The sequence below is a fragment of the Penicillium taxi genome, assembly GCF_028828555.1.
Source record: "Penicillium taxi strain IBT 34144 chromosome Unknown utg000005l_segment0_segment0, whole genome shotgun sequence".
NCBI classification, from domain to species: domain Eukaryota; kingdom Fungi; phylum Ascomycota; class Eurotiomycetes; order Eurotiales; family Aspergillaceae; genus Penicillium; species Penicillium taxi.
Window position 1 is genome coordinate 1,092,390 of NW_026643207.1, and position 14,923 is coordinate 1,107,312.

General features: G+C 47.0%; 8 protein-coding genes across 8 annotated transcripts; 5 read left to right on the forward strand and 3 right to left on the reverse strand.

Moving 5' to 3' along the window:
• Positions 1 to 19: 19 nt before the first annotated feature.
• On the forward strand, positions 20 to 691 carry N7495_007763 (putative IgE-binding protein; the record flags this gene model as incomplete). Its single annotated transcript, XM_057210414.1, has 2 exons — positions 20 to 271; positions 326 to 691. The coding sequence occupies 2 exons, from the start codon at positions 20 to 22 to the stop codon at positions 689 to 691; spliced, it is 618 nt and encodes a 205-aa protein (XP_057059957.1).
• Positions 692 to 2,572: 1,881 nt separating this feature from the next.
• N7495_007764 (malate synthase) lies at positions 2,573 to 4,239 on the reverse strand (the record flags this gene model as incomplete). Its single annotated transcript, XM_057210415.1, has 2 exons — positions 2,573 to 3,205; positions 3,253 to 4,239. The coding sequence occupies 2 exons, from the start codon at positions 4,237 to 4,239 to the stop codon at positions 2,573 to 2,575; spliced, it is 1,620 nt and encodes a 539-aa protein (XP_057059958.1).
• Positions 4,240 to 4,949: 710 nt separating this feature from the next.
• Positions 4,950 to 6,635, reverse strand: N7495_007765 (glutamine synthetase family protein; the record flags this gene model as incomplete). Its single annotated transcript, XM_057210416.1, has 5 exons — positions 4,950 to 4,980; positions 5,036 to 5,725; positions 5,779 to 5,831; positions 5,895 to 6,151; positions 6,203 to 6,635. 5 exons carry the CDS (start codon positions 6,633 to 6,635, stop codon positions 4,950 to 4,952), a joined length of 1,464 nt encoding a protein of 487 aa, XP_057059959.1.
• Positions 6,636 to 7,076: 441 nt separating this feature from the next.
• On the forward strand, positions 7,077 to 8,089 carry N7495_007766 (putative short-chain dehydrogenase/reductase family protein; the record flags this gene model as incomplete). The annotated part of the gene is made up of 4 exons (XM_057210417.1): positions 7,077 to 7,132; positions 7,203 to 7,742; positions 7,798 to 7,981; positions 8,033 to 8,089. The coding sequence occupies 4 exons, from the start codon at positions 7,077 to 7,079 to the stop codon at positions 8,087 to 8,089; spliced, it is 837 nt and encodes a 278-aa protein (XP_057059960.1).
• Positions 8,090 to 8,637: 548 nt separating this feature from the next.
• N7495_007767 (uncharacterized protein) lies at positions 8,638 to 9,038 on the forward strand (the record flags this gene model as incomplete). Its single annotated transcript, XM_057210418.1, has 3 exons — positions 8,638 to 8,711; positions 8,776 to 8,807; positions 8,872 to 9,038. 3 exons carry the CDS (start codon positions 8,638 to 8,640, stop codon positions 9,036 to 9,038), a joined length of 273 nt encoding a protein of 90 aa, XP_057059961.1.
• Positions 9,039 to 10,280: 1,242 nt separating this feature from the next.
• N7495_007768 (metal-dependent hydrolase family protein) lies at positions 10,281 to 11,639 on the forward strand (the record flags this gene model as incomplete). The annotated part of the gene is made up of 1 exon (XM_057210419.1): positions 10,281 to 11,639. One exon carries the CDS (start codon positions 10,281 to 10,283, stop codon positions 11,637 to 11,639), a length of 1,359 nt encoding a protein of 452 aa, XP_057059962.1.
• A 351-nt stretch (positions 11,640 to 11,990) lies between these two features.
• Positions 11,991 to 13,034, forward strand: N7495_007769 (ankyrin repeat domain-containing protein; the record flags this gene model as incomplete). The annotated part of the gene is made up of 2 exons (XM_057210420.1): positions 11,991 to 12,442; positions 12,515 to 13,034. The coding sequence occupies 2 exons, from the start codon at positions 11,991 to 11,993 to the stop codon at positions 13,032 to 13,034; spliced, it is 972 nt and encodes a 323-aa protein (XP_057059963.1).
• A 97-nt stretch (positions 13,035 to 13,131) lies between these two features.
• Positions 13,132 to 13,888, reverse strand: N7495_007770 (uncharacterized protein; the record flags this gene model as incomplete). The annotated part of the gene is made up of 2 exons (XM_057210421.1): positions 13,132 to 13,698; positions 13,847 to 13,888. 2 exons carry the CDS (start codon positions 13,886 to 13,888, stop codon positions 13,132 to 13,134), a joined length of 609 nt encoding a protein of 202 aa, XP_057059964.1.
• Between the last annotated feature and the right edge of the window lie 1,035 nt (positions 13,889 to 14,923).

The window sequence follows — 14,923 nt, forward strand, 5'->3', positions numbered from 1 at the left end:
GATCCATCCAGTCTTTACCATGAAGATCTCCGCACTTCTTTCTCTCGTTCCCATGGTTGCTGCCATCGGCACACGTCAACCAAAATCATCCGAAGACCCCTTCCGCGTCGTTTCCGCCCGTTCAGGCTCTCCGATCCATTTCCTCACCCTAACAGCCTCAGGCAGCAACTTCTGGCTCGGCGGCAAGAGTGAGACATACTGTCCCAGTTCAGCAGGCTCCTACTGCGCCAGTCAGACAAACGACACAATTGTCTTTGGCGGCAACAACCTGGTACGAAACGAAATCTACGAGAAACTCGACGCTCTATAAACTAATTTCTGGCAGGATGTCGTCGTCCCTGGCGGTCAAAGCATCTACGTCGCTCATAGCGGCGCTCTGAGCTTCACAACCCCTCATTCCAGCTATGTCCCCGCCGGTTCTTACCAGGGATCCTTCTCTTATACCCCTGGTAGCTCCTTTGGCAAGTGGACTTTCGCTGGCGAGGGTGCGTCCGGATTCATGGCTTGCCCTGTTTCTAACTCGACTTTGACTTCAACTCGCCGTCGCTCTTCTACGCCTCGATGGCAGGTGTATGTGGCTCTGCAGAATGCCACTGTTCCTACCAAAAATGTGAACGACTGTCTTGGCTTTGATGCGTTGGCTGTACCTATTAACTCCTCTTCCACCCACGCTGCTTGGGAGTATATCTGAGGCCCTAATCCTTTCGGGCTTTTGACCAAGCTAGTTTTGACTCTTTGGTCTATCACGGATTAGCTTGGAAGATGTCGAAGAGACTTGTCTTCGCTGATGACTTCATTCGTTTGGATTATTTTGTATATGTCAGATCCAGATACGATGTGTAAAGGGTTTCTATATTGCTACTCCTTGACATGGCGTATCCATAGCTTTTAGGATGGCGTCTGGCACGCATGTACAATAAACCTTCATAAGAGCATTATCTTCTAATTCAAATTTTCTATTTCCATCAGTGCTGTTTCGTCGTTGAAATTCGGAACAACCTTTCATTCAAATTCCTAGCTGGTCTGATGGGAAAAGCACCCAAGACAAAGGAATTTATTTATTGTCTGTATTATTATACCTATTTATATGTGCTTATGGATGAAATATTGGAAGTGAGGAGATTTAGGTTTGAATCTTAGGTTGGGCATCTTTCTTTGAATTTTCTATTTTTTTTTTTTTAAAAAAAAAAAAGAAAAGAAAAGAAAAGAAAAAGAAAAAAAATTATTTGGTTGCCTAAATCAATGATTTAGTACCTAACAGTACCTGGGTAGTTAATTCATTTCCTTTCTCCTTTCTATACATCTAGTATGCACTTTACACTGTTCTAGCGCTGGCAAAAATAGATACAGAACGTTTTTCTCATTTGAGTATGCGTTCAGCAAACTGCTCAAACATACACATTTCCAAAAAGAAGCGCTGTTGCCTGGAAGAAGGCAGTTCCTTAATAGATAGTGCCATATAAAGATACTTGATATCAGTATCCAATTACAGAGTTTAATGACTCCATCTATCACTGCGGCCAATATCAACAATGCTCTATATATTATTACAATGACGTCATTTGAACCATTACCCCGGATTTAATTCTGCCACGCACCGCCTTTTGTTCAACTTTGTTCGATGTACTAATTGTGTACATCGAGCATAGTTGTTTAGGGAGTACAATACACACTCAATCACTATCAAGTTTTCTTATATCAGCTGGCCGTATCTAGATATCTGCAACTTATATAAAAAAAAACAATGGTTAAGTGTTCAAAACCGTTGCGCACTTTTCTTTTGTCTTTCCTCTTTTCGTGTTTTCGTGTTGATATAGATCAAAGCAGTACTAGGATAGCGTAGGGCAGAATTTATTCCCATAAAAAAGGAGCATTTTCAAGTAGGCGCGCAGTCGGTTTCGAACGCCGGACTCCCATGTTCAGCAAAATGGAAATAACCTCATAACATCCTGATGACGACCGTTTAGTGAAAAAAAAATTTGTAGCTTCTCTTTGATTGAGCGTGTCATCCTTAATGCAGGGACCATGCTAATCTTCTCTGTTTTTTCTCATCTGACCAGGTGTCTCTAAAGACATAAGTTGAGTCGAAATTGTGGATTATATACCCTTTTTTCCGTTCTGCCCGGATAGGTGGACTGAAGTTCTCGCCGCTTTGGAGCTTTGCGGCAGTATGAGTATCTGCGTGGGTAGATTATTGATAGCTTTTGGATTGATCCATTCACTACTTACCTAGGTTGGTATTCTAATGTCTAGGTAGTAGAGTTCGCAATCCGTGGACCTTGGTCCTTGAGATGTGAAGAAATGAATTGAATCTAGGGAAGGATAAAAGTCTAGGACATATTGAAAGTAGATAGTTGATCTATACTCCATTGAGTGATAGGGTTGAAGGTTTTCTTCTGGCTAACAGTTGAATTCTACGTTCTGAAAAGGTCCTGGAGTTCTAGTCTCCAAGGAAAAAGAGAAAAAAAAAGTTAACTGAATCATTTTGTATTGAGATAATCTCAGAAGCATCGAAAGAAGTAAGAAACTAAAAAAGCATGGTTGTCATAATCATAAGCCCAAGTCTGTCAATCTATAACTTTGCAGCAGCACCAGGCGACGAAATCTCGTCATACAACAATGTAGTCAAGAAATCAGCATAATCCTCTCCAGTAACCTGATCGGCAAAGTATTTGGCAGCAAGCTGATACTTATTATTCTTCGCCCCACCAGCCGAAAGGCTATCAGCCTGCTCCTGCAGCAAACGCAGCGCATAAGCCTTATCAACGCGCTTGCCCTCCGCCGTGGCGACATTGTGCTTAACCCACTGCCACAACTGGCTGCGGGAGACTTCGGCCGTGGCGGCATCTTCCATTAGGAAATTGATGGGCACGCAGCCGACGCCGCGGAGCCAGCCTTCCATGTAGCTTAGACCGATGTTGAGGTTTTTGCGGATACCCTCTTCTGTGATCTTGCCGGGCACGTTCGTGTTGAGTAGGTCTTTTGCAGTGATTTGCACTTCTTCGCGGCGGGCGAAGAGCTGGTTTGGTGTTGGCATGTGCTTGTTGAAGATTTCTGAGGCGATTGCGGCCAGGGCGGGGTGGGCGACCCAGGTGCCGTCGTGGCCGGCGCGTACTTCGCGCAGTTTGTCGGCGCGCACGTTTTCCATTGCTTTTTCGTTGGCGACTGGGTCAGTCTTTACGGGAATTTGTGCGGCCATGCCGCCCTGTTCGTTATCAGTATAATACGGATAAAGGGTTTAGAGTAACCTACCATAGCGTGGACACCGCGGCGGTGGCAGGTCTTGATCAGAAGCTTGACGTAGGATTCCATGAAGGGGACAGTCATGGTGACGTCTGAACGATCGGGGAGGACAAAGTTGGGGTGCTGACGGAACTTCTTGATGAAAGAGAAGATGTAATCCCAGCGACCACAGTTCAAACCGGAGCTGTGATCGCGCAGTTCGTAGATAATCTCGTCCATCTCGAAAGCAGCGGTGATAGTCTCAATAAGAACAGTACCACGGATAGTACCACGGGGCAGGCCGATGTAATCCTGGCCAAGGTTGAAAACATCGTTCCACAGACGGGCCTCGAGGTGAGACTCGATCTTGGGGAGGTAGAAGTACGGACCCGCACCGCGGTCAACCAGCTCCTTCGCATTGTGGAAGAAGTAGAGGCCGAAGTCGAACAGACTGCCGGAAATTGGTTCCCCATCCACAGTAAAGTGTCTCTCCTCCAGGTGCCAGCCACGAGCACGAGCAATCAGGGTGGGTAGGGCACGGTCTGAGCGCAGCTTGTAGTCCTTGCCATTCAGCTGGAAGTCGACCTGGCGGCGGATGGCATCATACAAGTTCACCTGGCCGTTGATCATATTTTCCCAGGTTGGGGCGCTGGAGTCCTCGAAATCGGCCATGTAGGTCCAGACGTCGGAGTTGAGGGCATTCACGACCATCTTGCGATCTGTTGGGCCGGTGATTTCGACTCGGCGGTCCACCAGACCGGGTGCTGGGGGTGCACCCTTCCATGCGTCATTCTCGCGGATGTGCTTTGTCGAGGGGATGAAATCGGGGAAGATACCCTTGTCAATCTCCGCTTGTCGTTCAACGCGGCGCTGAAGGAGAGTTTTGCGGGTGGGGTTGAAGGCGCGGTGCAAGATGGCTAGGAAGGCACAGGCTTCTTTGGTAAGGATTTTGCGGGCATCATTGGGGATGCTAGCCAGAATGGCCACATCCTTTAATTGCTCTTCGACGGAAGTCATTGTGTAGAAGATAGTATATGCGGGATTGGCAAGTACCTAAGTATCAATGGAGCATCGAAGTAGAAGGAGCAGAGATATGATTATATACATCAAACCCGTCCAGCCGATAGACGACGTCAGAGCACAAAGTGCCGCGGTTGTTCGTTTAAAGCCCGACCAATAACAACCCGCGAAGGAACGGCTACTAAGATACTCCAAGATCGTAGTCAAAATACTTTTCCGACGGAAAACAACTTCAATCCTTTCGGCCGACTCCGCTCCCCCGGGTATTCTATCGAAAGACGAGATAGTCGGGGTACGCCGTTTATCTTATCTTTTATCGTGATTCTCTTAGCATTTTCTATCGAGTCAAGGGAAGTTCACTTTTTATTTTCTGTTCTTTAAGTACTATAGAATAAAATACTTACATTGGCTTTCTCCATATTCTTCACCCGAGGCTACTGTGCTCTCCCCGCATTTTCGCCCAATGAGGTCAAATCTGATACCGGGGTACGGTATATACTCGAACCAAACTTTTTGTGTGTTTTATATCTAGAGCCGAATTTACCCGATAAAGAGCCTGGGGTATTACGGACATACACATGTGATGTGCATGTGATGGATAGCTTATGCTAATGTCATAGTTGAAGCAGTATAGACTTGCTAATTCGTATATACCTAGGTAAGCTGTAAAAAAGTGGTATCTTTATCTTGTCATTGCCAGATCATCCTCAAACCGTCTCAATATACCGGCGAACCTCCCTGTAAGTAGTCAGTCAGCAAATACCCAAGCCTGATTCTTGACTCTGTAACTTACCAGTCAGTAACGGCTTCCTCCCACAGGCGCACCTCGTGTTCACGAGTGCCGCCAAAGTGCTCGACAAAAGCATCGCCAAACACCTCCCGCGCAATACTGTCCGGTCGCATAAAGGTAGCGATCGCCTCCTTCAGACTCTTGGCTAGTCGCACGCCCTTATCACCGGCACCACCCATGTCCTGGCCCTTAGTCAGAGGTGGCACTGGGATCTCCAGTTTCTTCTCGACTCCGCGCCACCCGAGCGCTAGGACCGCCGCTAGCACAAAGTGTGGGTTGGCATCGGCTCCAGGCACGCGTACCTCGAAGCGAGTCGCCTTGGCACTGGCTGTAGGTGGTGTAATCAGACGGACCGAGGCAGCCCGGTGCTCCAACCCCCAGGACACAGTGACGGGTGCCCAGAAGTTCTCTACAAGTCGTTTATAAGAATTAATCGTCGGTGCGAATAGTGGCATGATGTCCGGCAGGCCGACTAGAACACCAGCTAAAAAGTGGCGGCCCAGATTAGACAGATGTGCGACATCAGGGTAGGGCGGAGAGGGATCGACTGTATCACGTAGGAAGGCGTTCTTGCCGTCCTTATCAACCAGCGAGATGTGCATGTGGCCACTGTTTCCAGGAAGCCCTTGACGTGGTTTGGCCATGAAGCTGGGTGTGATACCGTGCTTGATTCCATATGCCTTGACAACGTATCTATATGAAACATGGTAAGTCATGGCCCACAAAGTTCTCAGGGTGATTCCCACTTAAATAGGCCGGCCTTGTCGGCCATATCTTTCGCCTCGCCGAATTGCAGTGCCTATCCGCAAAAAAAAAAAATGAAATTAGCTTTGATTCAGCAACTCAACAGCGCATCACTTACGGCCTCGAAAACACCCGGTCCACTCTCCGTATGCCATCCTTCGATATCGCAGCGGAATTGCTCGCATGCGTCGAAAATGCCGTAATAATAATCTTGATTGTGCAAGGGCCGAGTGATCGAATAGCCAAACATGCCCTCCGTCAACGAAGGCAGCGATTCGACTGGGTTATTCTGCAGGAATGCGGCTGTGGCTGTAGCACCCCGCTCCGGAGCGGGTTGGTCATTCGGGGCACGAAACTGATAGAACTCATACTCCGCTACGGAAGCAAGTTAGTATTACGCAGAGAAGAGCTGGAAAGGGAGCTTACCTCCTGCCATGGCGCGATAACCGGCAGCCTCAGGCTTGGCGGCAGCATTCTTCAACAGTCCACGGGGACACGCGCAGACTGGCTCACGGGTGTCTGGATCTAGGAAGCTGATGAGGAAAAAGGGCACGTTATTCTCCCACGGAATGCGACGGAAACTGCGCAAGTCGGGGATTGCGATGAGATCCCGATAACCGTTTTCCTTGTTGCTGATCTTCAGCTCCTTGAAATAGGTCTGGTCATGTTGGTCCCAGCCAAAGATGACCGAGCAGAATCCAAAGCCGTCAGACACGATGGAAAGGAACTTGCTCTTCTGCATCAGCTTCCCGCGCAAGACGCCGTCTACGTCAATACCGGCAACCTTGACCATGCGGTCATTCTGTAGCTCTTGGGCCACGTTCTCAGCCGTAAGCTCAGTCATTGAAGAACCTGACATTGTGATAATATGACAGATCAGTTCAGAGTGGTTCTGAAAACACTGAAGAATAAGAGAAGATTGAAGTAGAAGTAAGGTCTACTGAGGGGTACGCGGTCCTATGCTTATCCAACAATCTCCAACACAAATGAAGGACCAACCAGCATCATCGTCATACCCACTGATAAGAGATAACTGATAAGCGCGGTTAATTCCTCATGCAATCTGTCGATTATGTAACTCTCCTCCACCGCCCCCTCGCTGTTTTAATTGTAGCTTCATTCCAGTTCAGTTCCATTTTCCTCAATAACCTGTTTTCCCTGGTGAGTGTTCATAGATTCACCTCGTCTAACCATCCAAGCTGAACTACATTGTTGGTTGGGCAGATTATCGAACCTAGGCTAACTTAAGGTTCACATTATATAGTAAATACCCCAGTATAACCCCTCATCCATCACCATCATGTCTTCCGGAGCTCGTCTACAAGGCAAGAATGCCATTATCACCGGTGCCGCTGGGTAAATCCCCCTTACAAAAATCATTGTACACTAGTTGTGACAATATCTAATCACTCTGTCCTTTGTACAGTGGCATTGGCCTCGAGACCGCCATTCTCTTCGCCCGCGAAGGTGCCAATATCCTGCTGGCCGATATCTCAGAGCCCGCATTGGCCAAGGCCCTTGCCAAGGTGAAGGAGGTTGTGCCCACAGTTGCCCGTGTCGAAACCATTCGCTGCGATGTCTCCAAGGAAGCGGACGTGCAAGCCATGGTTGAGTCACTTGATAGCTGGGGTGGTGCAGATGTGGTTTTCAACAACGCCGGTATTATGCACGCAGAAGACGATGATGCCGTCAATACCGCCGAGAAGATCTGGGATCTGACTCAGAGTATCAACGTCAAGGGAGTGTGGTTCGGTTCCAAGCACGCTGTGCTGAGCATGCGTCGCCACAAGAAGACTTCTGGCAGCATCATCAACACAGCCAGCTTTGTCGCATTGCTGGGAGCTGCTACACCCCAGTTGGCCTACACCGCTAGCAAGGGTGCTGTATTGGCTATGACTCGTGAGCTAGCGATCGTCCACGCCCGTGAAGGATTCCGCTTCAACTCCCTTTGCCCTGGCCCACTCAAGTAAGTCGTTCCATTTTAGCCTAGTGGGTCGTGTTCTGACCTTTTTCCTCTTCAGCACACCTCTCCTGCAGGACTGGCTGGGTGATGACCAAGCCAAGCGATTCCGTCGTGAGGTGCACTTCCCCAGCGGCCGTTTCGGCGAGGCTGTTGAGCAGGCGCAGGCTGTTCTCTTCCTGGCCAGTGATGAAAGCAGTTTTGTCAACGGAACTGACTTTGTCGTTGATGGTGGTCTGAGCAAGGTATGTGAAGAGGGATTTGAATAATGGCGCACTATACTAATCGTATCCAAGGCATATGTGACCCCAGAGGGCCCAGCGCTCCACGCACCCAAGAACCTGGCCCATTAGATGAGCTAACGAATTTTTTTTTTCATTTCTTACATAGCAAATTATATTAAATAGCATTGAATTTCGGGTTGTCTATATTATCTTAATGATCTACAAGATCGATGTAAGATCCCTAATAATAGGGTTAAGGGGCTGTGTTGTGTTTGAAGTAAAAAAGATCCGATTATCGCTAGTTTCGATTGAACATGGTTGCCTCGGCTCATCTGACGGTAACAGCAGACCTGACAATCCCGAGAAATAGCCAAAGATCGAAAAAACCCCGATTCAAAAAGTGATGCAGACTTTAATATATGTCGAGATGGGAACATGATCACACGATGACATACGATTGTGGGCCATGGAAGAAATGAGAGAAAATGGGTGTCAGGCCATAACAAGTAAAAATCCCCACGTCATGCAATCCCCGCATTCCTGGCATTTCCGCGTTTCGCAGCCGAATATCTTTAAATTCCTCCGCTCCGGATTCCACGGCTCTTTCACTTGGCTATTTCTTGCGACAGACTCCCTCTTCATTATCGTCACAGTCTTTAACCTACTTATCATCTACAATGTCCAACTACGCCGTCTCCGGTCCAAACAAATCCTACAAGAGCTCTCCACACGTCTCTGCGATTAAGCCGAGGTATAGCCGCTGGTACATTTCACCCCCTTTTCCCGTCAACTTTCGGCTTCTAACCTGTGTCTAGGTATATTCCTCTCGTCGCAGCTGTCGGTCTTGGTGAGTACAGCTCTATCAGTGAAGCTCATTGAACGCATCAATTAATCTAACTCAGCATGTATAGGAGTGGCCTCATACAACTACCTCAACGCCGCCAAATCCAAGCACGAGACCATGATGGCCGAAGAACAGAAGCGACTCCAGAAGAATCAACAGTTATTGGATGCTTATGGGAGGAAAGATAGTCTGACCGACGTTCAACAGGCTCTAGATGCCTACGTGAGTCGGTGATGAGACCTGCACTCGAATCGGAATCGCACAAGCATTTGCCTCAGGGTCTCGACCTCTTACGAATCATGATATCGGCGTTTTTTTTTTTTTTTTTTTGTTTTTCCTGTGCATTTCTGGTTGGCGATGGCTTCATCTGCCCGAGGGAGAACGGGGTTCAAATTGCATTATAAGGGAACTAAAGCTTAAAGCTTGGAACTTGTTGGGCGGCCTCTCATTGAAGTCATGCCTATGTATATCACTCATTGAGTTACTTCAAATTGAATCATTTATTTGAAAAGAATCGACATGACGATCTCCACTTAGAGCATACGACCTTGCAATATTAGCTCTGACGTTGTACTGCCCAAGCGCGAAGCTATCTATGTATGCTGTAGACAGAATCGGGCTGGATAGCTTTCCCCAGCCAATCCTATTTTAAGGGTTAGAAAGCCACAAAAGTAGACAAGCTTGAAGAAATGGAAGAGATCCACATCCAACTAAGACAGAGTACTATGGAAGGTGATCAGCGCTAAACAGTTTAAGTAAGATGATCCGACAGCGGTCCAAACCGCGGTGGAGCACTTGCAATTTTCTATTATCTTCTAGATTTTGCGGTTAGAACTCGTCAACACCTGCTTACCAAATTTCAATACTCAGAAGTAAATCAGAATTATTTTGATTACAACCCCCGACCTCAGTGTAACGTATCACTACAGGCGCCCGCCCTGACTCTTCAATCCAACAACCAGTAAAAACAGCTGACCAGTAACACCAAGCCTATTACTCGGATGCTGGATATATCAATATACACCCGATGTGATGAGTCGATTGGGCGAGGTGAGGTGAAGGACTGGCATGGACCTCTATAATCTGATAGACACACAAGCTGCAGTATATATGAGCAACAGGGGTCGGGGAAAAAGAAACACACTTGGCGAAGAGTGCAGAATAGTTTGTATAGGGTGGAAGTAAAGAAGAAATAGAAAAGGAAAAGGGAAGAGAAGAGGAAGAGTGAACAAGAAATTGACATTCGATTTCATGCCCAGGTGAATTTATGATTTGACCTTAAAGGAGAAACAGATTTCAGAATTGACCGCAAGCTAATGCCATATCTTGAATTCCGACTCTCACTTTGCCCTAGTCTGTTTTGAGCAAGCTTGTCTTTATCCCGGCCCGGTCTTATCTCTCTCGGAGGTTGACCGAACTTTCCTGTTTCAATGAAATGTTGTCAACATCTTGACACCTTCAGCATTGGCACTAAACATGAAAATCAATCTCGAGGTCATGACTAATAAGGGTACTAAACCATGGCTGCCTCAGACATCAGCCCCTGATGTCACGTTTTATAACGCGAATCTCATCGACGTCGAATATGGCACGGTTATTCCAAACACGATCGTCCGGATTAGCAATGGACGAATTGCTGGCGTCTGGACTGGTACTCAGAGAGATGTACCCGTTGGCTCCAATGCAGTCGATTTGCAGGGTCAATACATATGCCCTGGTCTAATCGATTGTCATGTTCATATGATCGCAACCCCGGGAAGTTTCTCACTCAAAGATCTCTTTGCAGCAAGTCCGACTACAATTGCCTATCGCACTGCATACAATGCTCGCCAGATGCTCCTGAGAGGTTTCACCACAGCGCGGGATACTGGGGGTGCAGACGCTGCTCTCCGTGACGCTATCGCCGAAGGGCTAGTCATAGGTCCTCGACTTTTCATCGCTGGTAAAGCGCTTTCTCAAACAGGCGGACACGGCGATTCCCGTCCTAGCTATGAGAGTGACCATAAGTGCTGCGGAGGCCACTCCCCGACCCTTTCGCGAGTCTGTAACGGTGTTCCAGAGTGTCTTGCAGCGGTCCGGGATGAGCTTCGGCAGGGGGCGAATTTTATCAAAATTATGGGCGGAGGCGGCGTTGCAAGTCCATCAGACACTTTGAATATGATCCAGTTCACAGCTGAGGAGATTCGTGCCATTACCACCACTGCTAAACAGTCTAAGACCTACGTCACTGCACACGCCTATACTATAGAAGCCATTCGTCATGTCGTCGATAATGGAGTACTAGGCATTGAACATGGCAACTTTATCGACGAGGAAACAGCTTTGTACTGTAAAGAGAGAGGCGTGACTTTCACTCCGACTTTGGTGACGTACCAAGGTATGACAGAGCCCCCATTTGACCAGTTCCTCGACGAGGATGGCCAGAGGAAGAATCGAGAGGTGCTAGCAGGGGGGCTGGGTGCTTTGAGAATTCTCAGTAAGGTTGGGGCAAGAATATGCTTTGGATCAGATCTCTTGGGAGGATTGCATTCTCTTCAGAGCCGTGAATTCTCCATTCGGTCGTCCGTTCTGACGCCGAAAGAAATTCTCCAGTCTGCCACTATCAATGCTGCACGGTTGTTGGGGAAGGAGGATGAATTGGGATGCATCAAGAAGGGGAGCATAGCTGATATTCTTATACTGAAGTCTAACCCGCTTCAGGATATTACGATTCTGGATCACATCCAGAATAGTCTAGTGGCTATTTTGAAGGATGGACGTGTTGTGTTCAAAAATTCTAACTGGTTATCTGTTGATCCGATCTATGATCCTTGTCATATCCAAGGCAGTCACTGAGTTAACAAGAATCTGGACATCAATTGCATCACTTCAAATGCAGTCCTACATAAGATTACTTGTGATGTCAAGTGATAATCATGTGGCCACTTAACTAGTTATAATAAATGGTAATTTATGAAAGAACCGGTTAGGGTCTAGCGAAGTAAAAGTCATACGCTAATAAGCCCACCATAATACGGTAGCTGTAATATTGGATTAAATCAAATTGTACCGGAAAACACTCTGAAACAGATCTCGACCATGTGGGCTATGCGGGGCAGTAAGGTTGGGGGCTAAGTACATCTATTTACAAAGTAGCTGAACGGGAATAGTTGACAAAACATTATTTCGAATTTCTCAGACCACAGTATGGACACAGAACCCGAACACCCCCGTGCTATCCTCTTGAAGGAAATGCAAACAGCCGCCCAGCTCGGCAACCTGACACAGCTCCAGAGTCTACTCCAGCGATGGGAAACAGAGCTCATCAATGGCATCCCGGCAATAGAGCAAGATCAACTCTGGTTTAAACCCGGAGTGAACGAGCAGCTGGAATTATTCAACGAGCTGAACAGACCGAAAGAAGAGACAAAGTGGGTCCACAACGGCCAGTTACTCATGAATCGAGTCTTGGTATCGGCATCGCGAGGAAACCAAGTTGCCGTCGCAGAGTTTCTCCTAGAAGAGAAAGGTTGTCCCATCACATCCATTGCGGTGCAGGTCGCTATGATGAAACGTTCCTTTGACGTGCTAGAATCTTACCTTTCGCACGGTTGGGATATCAATCAGCCTATCAGGAATAATCAATGTCCGATATTAAGGTGGGGGACTGATCCATTTTCCAAAAGAGAGACCCGCTTGAATATCTATTTCTAATTTTATTGCCTAACTAGGCAGGTAGTCAATGATGAAGAACGGGTCCGCTGGTGCCTTGAACATAGGGCCAATCCCAATACTCGAAACAATAACAAGACTCTTGACGTGCTTAGCCATGCTGCACGTCACGCCTCATTCCCAGTGTTGGAGCTACTAGTTGCCCATGGTGGGGAGTTTTCCAAGAGTGATGCCCTTCATCAGGCTGCGGAAAAGGGACGTCTGGATGTGATGCGATGGTTGTTAGATGGTAGGCCTTCATTCAACTTATATTGTATGCCACTGACAATAATCTGCCTAGATCGTGAATTCCCCATTAATCAACGCGAGCTCGAATATGACATTGATATGTTCAACGATCGACAGTCAAACGGCCTGGGAACGGCGCTGCACGCGGCAACCGAAGAAGGTTGTGTGGAGAGCATGAAATTCCTAATTGATCGAGGTATTGATGTAGAACTACCAGATACACTTGGCCGGAAAGCTCTTACTTTATGTGAAAATGAAGAGACTTCTCTAGAACTAAAGAGCCCGGTCTGATTTTATTGTATAAACATGCCTCAAATCTATTCAACATATCTCGGCACAATGCAAGCAAGCCTTTTTTTTTACTCATGAGCATCGAATCCCCAGTTCTTTAGCTATTAGCAGCGGCAGTCTTTTGCATGGCCATATCAACAAAGATCGCTTCCCACGCACCGGCACCACCAGGATGCTTGACCATCATAGCACCATACAGCAACTCCTCAGGGCAATCATCAAGGAGCTCATCATCATCATCAACCATCATGTCCTCCGGCTCGATATACTTAACACGCTGAGTAGAAAGCCCCAAGTTATCCTTAACAATAGCCTCTAATTTGAGGTTATTGGGCTCAGAAACATAAGTAGTGGGAGATCTAAGCTTAACCTGAGCAAACAGATAGGCCTTTCCCCCAGCGAAACTGGCAGTATTCGCTGAGATCAACTTTGGAATCTCTCTCTGCGCTCGGGCGATATCTGTGTTCGTGTTTGAGTAGTGTCCCATGATGACACCGCCTCTGCCGGCAATGATCAGACCGATGCAGCCGCTGAACCCATCACTGGCTATGATTGATGGGCTGGATTTCCAGGCCATGTAACTTTCATATCCTTGCGCGACTGTCTTGGCCTTGTGCAAATCGGCAAGGAAAGAGGCGTAGTTGGATCGCTTTTCCAGACCGCGCTCTTCGATTCCGACTGGCGATGCACTAAACGGGTCATCAGTCAGTATATCTCACTTTTTTACCGTCTAAGCAGATAGTGGAAGGAACCTACTTGATAGATGTGGCCGGTGCGGACCAGCATATCGATATATATGAGACGAAAAGGACCAGTAGGGCCAGTAGCCGGCCACTACCGAGTTGAAGGTGCATGGTATTGAGGGAATGTAGGACTGTACAATTGATGAATCCTCGATTGTGATTTTACAGATATTGTTCAAATTGGCTGTCTTATAACAACTACAGTGGAGTCTCTGTTCACTCCTTGAGCTACGTTGGTTGTTCAAATTTTTCACGCTAAGGGGCCAAATTTCTATTTAAATGATGCTGATGGGATTGAAGATGTTGGATATCCATTTAATGTGGCGAGGGCTGAGTGCTGGAATATAATTTGTAGTGTAGGCTATACGCAGCGGAGTCAAGATCCAGCTTCCAAATTAAGAATATATCAAATTATTGAAACTGAAAGGGCCAAAACTCTCAACTGTTACCAGTGCTTCGACCTCTCATGGAATATCATTAGTTGTGGAAAGTCATGAAATGTCAGCTTGAGGATGTCATTTGCAGGGCAGTTGGCAACGTCCCACAATCCTGAGTATCGGATACCGACAAAGGGAAAGATAAAACAAACACAGCCCTGTAGAGACCTTGGGATGTACAGTGGTTATACAGCCAAATTCTCACTGTCCAATCCAGAAGGCATGAGCAGACGGGATGTTGTATATCAACATAAGTCGCTAAACTCAAGGAAGAAGGTGGAACAGATAAAAGGAATGAGTGTGTGGGTAAAGGCTTATATTGAGGAGGATCTGGATATTTCTATCGATGTGTACGCTGACTATCCATTGAAGCGTCATTCCCGAAGATTCTATGGAGTATGTGTCACTGTGGATGATGCGTCGGCCGAAACGTTGAAGATCGTCGAAGCCCATACCCTCAATTTATACAGCCATTTGGAAGACATGTTACATATCAAAAGACATTCAATTCCAAGCTTTATTGACTCGTTCGAGCTATACTATAAGACATGACACTATGTACTGCATACCCATCCACCAACAGATAAAACTCAAGAGACAGAAATACGACCCTGATCCTGATGTGGGTTCTAATTTTGCGCGGAAGGATTGAACTAGCCATATCTAGGCTACTGTATGACTGAGTGTATGATGCTAAAAGAATTAGCCG